Source organism: Amphiura filiformis, chromosome 1 (assembly GCF_039555335.1).
Source record: "Amphiura filiformis chromosome 1, Afil_fr2py, whole genome shotgun sequence".
Lineage (NCBI taxonomy): Eukaryota > Metazoa > Echinodermata > Ophiuroidea > Amphilepidida > Amphiuridae > Amphiura > Amphiura filiformis.
The window spans coordinates 25388238-25394519 of NC_092628.1; the positions used below are offsets into that span (position 1 = coordinate 25388238).

Here is a 6282-nt window from a genome sequence, read left to right on the forward strand (position 1 = left end):
AAAAAAAAATACACCTGCTCACAAACTATAGGTTGTAGCTTTCATGTCTATTGCAAACTCCATCAGTTAAGTAATCACCCTAATTATTTGAAATTATCCCCTTTAATTTGTATCATTATCTTTTGCTCTTGTGCAAAGATTGGTGAATACCTTTTTTGTTACTTGTGGTCTCAAAATTTCAAAAAATGACTTAGGTAATTAGCGTTGTAGGCTGATGATATTGCGTAAAAGGCCAAATTTTGATTCCTTTCATCATTTCAACAAGTTAATGAAGCGTTCTTACTTTGGAATCACCAATGTTCAGTGAACATCCTAATGGTTACAAACATGCTTTCTGAATACATAAGGTTGAAAGAGAAAATGTAGGTCTTGAAACATGATAAATGGTGCATGGAGACAATGACTGATTATGTAGGTTATTTCTTGTGGTCATCAGCCCAAGTCATCCAGTATTTCATTAGTTAGGTTCAGACAGCCGTAAACATCCAAGGATTTGAACCTCCAAATCTGGAAATGAAGTTGTAGGTCATATTGCTGAGTTGTGTGCACATGATGCTTTAGCCAGCTGAAATCCCTGAGCCATCCTGTAAAGGATTAAAAGACGGTAAGAGTTCATAAGGGCAATGTCGAGTCGATACTAAAGCATGTGTGTTCGTTAACTATAGCTTTAGTCACCTCTGCCTTCGCTGCACACTAGTTGGTTTTCTCTCACTATGTGGAGTGAGTGGCTGATCACACTGATGGTGGGGGAGATTACTAGCTGGTCAGATGGTCTAATTCTACCAAACATGTTACAGTGATTTACTACAGAGTATTATTGTATGCTCAACTTATAAATTATAACTATAAAATTGTTAACTAATTTTTGTATCAAAGTATTACGAGATGTAAATAACACCATGTCAGAACAAAAATGGCTGCTAATGGCGCCTATTGTCTTCACATTCTTAAATCATGATATAATTCCAGTCCCACTTCATCAAAATTCAAAGTTCCCTGCATGTGTGTGTGGTGTAGAAATAGGAACCGACAAATCATTATGCACAATCATACAGTGAAACTCAGAATGAAGGCCTTGAACATGTCCGCATTGCAAACCTCCAAGTTACTTGTGAGTGCACTTGGTGGTTCAAATAAACCCCTAAATATCTTTTACTATACCAAGTTTTCTTTGGAGCGTTAAACCTTGCGTCCACGTGACAGTAACCCCTGAGCTGGACCTCCAGGTTTTTATCCTCTGAATTTCCTCCCAAGTTTCTTTCTCCCATATGAACACATCATTGCTGCTGAAAACAACAAGGTTATGAAATGTGATAAAGAGTGATAAATGTCATATTTTGATTCAGGCGTAGGTAATTGTATTCTTGTCATCCACTCATGCCAAATAAAAGTCAAATAAACCAAGACATTCAATCGCACGTCAGTATCTAATTCATTTCAGGTCTGGTCATTAATTTAGGCAAGTAATATTATACAAATACCACATATCATGTAACCATTGCATTCGCTCCATAAAATAAACCTAGTCATTCTATCCTATTCTCTTTAAAATGGATATCAGGCTCGTCCCAGATTGAGTCAACTAGAAGCTTAAAATAAAATACAGGCTAAGGCTAGAGGCTAAGGTATCATGCAAGTTCCTGAGTTGACCCATAGTGCCAGGCCAAGTTTGTCTCTACCACAGGCTATGTGACTTGGTTTTGGATTAAGTTCATGTCCCTGAAGTCATGCCCTTATTTTACTTTAGCTTCTTTCCTTCAGAAACAGGTGACATGAAGATTGCATTTTCATCAGTGATTTCAGCGCTAGTGGGGTGTTGGGTAGCGTGAAACTCTACCATGCAATCAGAATTGCCACAGTTTGATTTGGGCCAATTGTGCGGCAAACACTTTGCTGTACAAATTAGTAGATAGGCTTTTTTGACGGAAATTCATAATAAGTTATCGTATTGTACGAATATGTTGTCGGTTACTTGTACAATGTACACTAACAGCTTACTCCTAGAAATACTATAACTTACATGGCTATACCTTATTAAACTCATAACAGATAAACAATTATGTGGATTTTGCGGGGCATTTTGTTACTGCAGACTTGTAAATTGATTCACATATCACAAGTGTAATGGGGACTTTATTGACAGGTGTGTGTCAGCTACATGAAAAGCAAAATGCACTTTGAGTAGATGCTATGCCCAAAGCTACTACTACTTGTAGGACATTACATTATCAATCCAATTATCAGTCTCTCCTATTGAAAGGTATATTAAAGATGCTATAAAGTGGTGATAAATGTATATGAGTCTTTAGTAGGTCTACATTAGTAGGTCTACATTAGTAACCAGAGGGACAAAACTTACGCATAGTCCAACACCATTTTCCGACTTTGGATATCCTGCCCATCAGAGACTCAAGCCTGTGACTGTGAGGCTATAAAAAGGCTTGTAATATTTACTAAAATGGATCAGGCAATTCGTCCGTAGCCCAATTGTATGTTTAAGACACAAGTTGGCAACTTGGCCTGTAATTTAGTTTAAAGTTTATAGAGAGGACTTGATTAGGAACTATTTGGCATCTTGTAACAAAGCAATAAGATGCTGATGAGGCACAGTGGAGGGTAGATTGGTAAAAAGGATGGATGTGAGGTAGTCAACAGTTACAGTACCAGAATTATTTTCGAAAGAGGGTGTGGAAAGTAAAATTGTGGAAAATTGAACATTTGCCCAAAATGTGACAATTTGTCCCCAGACACAGTGTGATTCAGTCAGTGATTTTTTTTTCGAACTGGGGATGAGGGGGTAATGAGAGGGACAAAAAGCCCAAGTTTGAGGTGGGAAATACCCCCGGGTACTGCCACTGCTAGTAAATAGTCATGTTACTGCACAATTTGTTGATGTCTTATAGTTTGTTTCAGAATATTTAATTTCTTTATGCCACAAATCTGAAAGGCATAATTATTTCTTATTGTTTTCATTGCTGTTTTTCCTAAGTTTGTCCAAGAAAATAAGCACAAAAAAAGAGAACACTGCAAAGCAATGCACTACTTTTTACACACATATTCATTCAAATAAAAAAATACCCCATACGAAGATAAAATTGTCAATGTCATTCCATCAATTAACAATGCTACCAGAGCCACAAAATTAAATTTTTGATTGCAAAATGTATTTAAAATTCAATACATTTAGCTTTCCATTAATGTGATGTTTTTCCATTTTGTAGCTTCTGCAAATGGGCTATCCAAACATAGGACATTGTTTCTTTGTTTTTGAGATATTTAAGCATAAGTTTTAGATTGGCATACCAGCTTATATCTAGCTTATATCCACATATATCTTGTCCATCTATTAGGCAATGTAAATATTAGTACTCTGAAACTAGAACAAATGGATCACGTTATTTTAAGTTTATTTTATTTTATTATCTCCCTGGCTTTTGCCATAGGGGATCTGGTGATAGTGTATTCATTATTGCACTGACTGTTAGGGGTGGGAGTCTTGCAAAAAGCAGTGCAAGCATACTACTTTTCCTAATTTTAATAACAATTAAAGGTCATGAAAGCATTTTTAAAACGTTTTATAAAATGTTGTCAAAATGTTATTGCAAAATAATTTTGGCAAACATGTTTGCAAAAGATTTTGTCAACACTTAATATTATGTTAGAACGTTTTGCAACAAGTTTTCAAAAATGTTTTCTGAATGTTATTAAAATGTTTTATTCCCTTTATATAACCGGACATTTCAATGTTTTCTATAAAACATTTTGTGTTTGCAGGGTACCTCACCTCTTTATTAAAGGAGTTAATTAATCCTTGATTGAATTTTGTGAACTTTTTCTTACATTTTCCAGGTGCTGTACTTGAAGAATCTGACCAAGCACGTTACTGAGGAGGATCTTGTGTCACTGTTCATCAGATTCCAATTCAGTGACAAAGAGAAACTAGTATTCAAGTTATTGAGGTGCCAGGCATTTGTTACTTTTCCAGGTAAAAACAAATTTTAAACTGTTGTGAAATGTATGATTCTTTTACACAAATTTGATATTTTTTAACCCCGTGAGAACGACCTGCCGATTGGCCAAAAAGAAGTTGTCATTATCAATTGGACCAATCAGCAACATTGTCAGAATAATTTTACTCCGCAACAAAATTGGGGTGAATTATTTGCAAAGCTCCATTCTGACTGGTGATTAAAATGAAGATATCATGTAATTGACCAATCAGAGGCAATGTTAGATCGGCAGGTAGTGCTCACGTTTTTTATCATGTTTTTATCATACATAATATTCAGGCAGTGCATGTCAAAGAGAAAACAATATCTGTATGGTTTGCTTTTGCTTGTGATCATCAGACTGTCAGGGTGTGGACACAGAACCTAAAAATATAAAATCAAATTTAATTCTTTGTTTGTAATTTGCTTGCCAATTAATGAGCAACAGGATGCGGAAATTTGACAGACAATGCAAGAGATGTCTTTGTGTAGACAACAACCACATACAAGTAAACATCAAAACATCTTCAAGCCTAGATCAATAGAGCACTAAATCAGAATTGCCTCATGTGTAATGTTATGGTAAATCTGCCATATTGGAGTGTCACAATGAGGATCAAAATAGTGTACCTCTAGCATTCATCAGCAAGAGCCAGAAATCAAACAATTAGTGTCTATGAGCTCAAAGTTACAAAGGTAGCATTTACCTCATTATTGGCACAACACAACAGAATGCAAACAAGCAGACACTGTAAATCAAAATTTGTTGGGCACATGGCCAAATAAAACAGAGGTACACAGTTTTTACCCAACACACAAACATGGCGGAGTTGCCTCTCTTTGTGTCTAATTTCTTCAGCAAAAATGAGCTCATTTTGCAGTAGGTAGACCTATAGCTTTACTAATAGAGTCATCTTTATTCATGAAATATATGAAAAATCTTCTTATCTGAAGGTGTAAGTTGGGGTGTACTTACAGTGGTAACTTGATATCTTTGTTATCTTCCAATCTTCTTTTTACTTCTTTTACAGATATAGAAACAGCAACAAGTGCTCTGAACCTTGTAAATGGATATGAGCTGAAAGGGAAGCCGATAATTATTCAATACGGCAAACAAGGGAGGTGACATCCAGGAATCACTGGTCAATGACACTAAATATGAATGTAAATTTGAAAAACAATTGATGAACAGTTCAGTGTTGGATCCGCAGTGCTCGAAATAAGCCAAAATCTTGTATACTTTGATCAGCTTGTGAACAGCGGGAATTGTTAGGCTTTTACCACTGCGCCAAGTAAAATAAAGTAGGCAAAGTATAGGACTTCTATTTATTTTATAATATTTGTGATGCTTCTGGCAAGATGTTACAAGGCAATTCTCAAAATTAAATATATTGATATTAATCCGCGATGTTATAAGGCCCATCGGTTACAAGCTGACTATTGTATATGGGCCCTTGGGTTTGAAATATGTTAAACTGGTCCACATTTTGTGACACTTTGATGCCACGCATTGATATCGAAGTCTGCATTGAGTCCATCTTGCCAACTTTGGTAAAAAATGTTTTTGCTACTGTTCCTGTTCTGTACACATTGCCTCCCTGACTTCTTCATAAGGTTTTTCATACAATGCTTTGACATTTCTCATGACATCTGGGGAGGGTTTTTCAAATACACAGAGTTAAAAATGTGAATGCTGAAAGCCTGTTTTTAAGTGTATTTTTTATTACTACCAAATATGTATGATAGTATTGTTTTTCACTTTATTGATTTCTGCTTTATTGTTTTATGGTAACAAGTTTTTAACAAGTAGAAAATGTGTAGATGCAATATATTATATTATATCTTCAATTGGAACCTGCAATACATTAAGGAGCCCTTATGTCAGTACATAATCTGATAATCCTGAATTTGCCAACACCACCAGAGCAGGTTGAGACAGTCATGTGATGAGCACCTGTATCATCCAATTAGGGAAACTCCTAGACCAGTCAATAATGTAAGTGGGAGACCCCTTGTATGCAATGACATCGTCAGTCATGACTCTATGACTGAATCCACAGATTATGTGCTTGACACCATGTGGAAACCCTTTCTCAGTGTAAAATGGACATGTTTGAAAAAGTAATTAACATTATTATTAGAATAATACAATGTCTTTAAAAAATGATGTTTTGGAATTCTATTTGATTGAAGACTATAAAACAGGTAGACATGGAGTGATTCAGGGCAGTCTATAACAAGTATTTTGCTATACATGAAAGTACAGCATCAAAGAAGAGCATTTGCAAACCAG

At 35.6% G+C, this 6282-nt stretch overlaps 1 protein-coding gene across 1 annotated transcript in view; it reads left to right on the top strand.

Moving 5' to 3' along the window:
- The window catches only part of LOC140165925 (RNA-binding protein 41-like), a 340068-nt gene extending 334051 nt beyond the window's left edge, over positions 1-6017 (top strand). Inside the window, exons 6-7 of the mRNA XM_072189278.1 lie at positions 3850-3985; positions 5021-6017. Coding sequence (XP_072045379.1) covers positions 3850-3985; positions 5021-5115 — 231 coding nt within the window. The 3' untranslated portion in view covers positions 5116-6017. The remainder of the gene's footprint in view (positions 1-3849; positions 3986-5020) is intronic.
- The last annotated feature ends 265 nt before the right edge of the window (positions 6018-6282 follow it).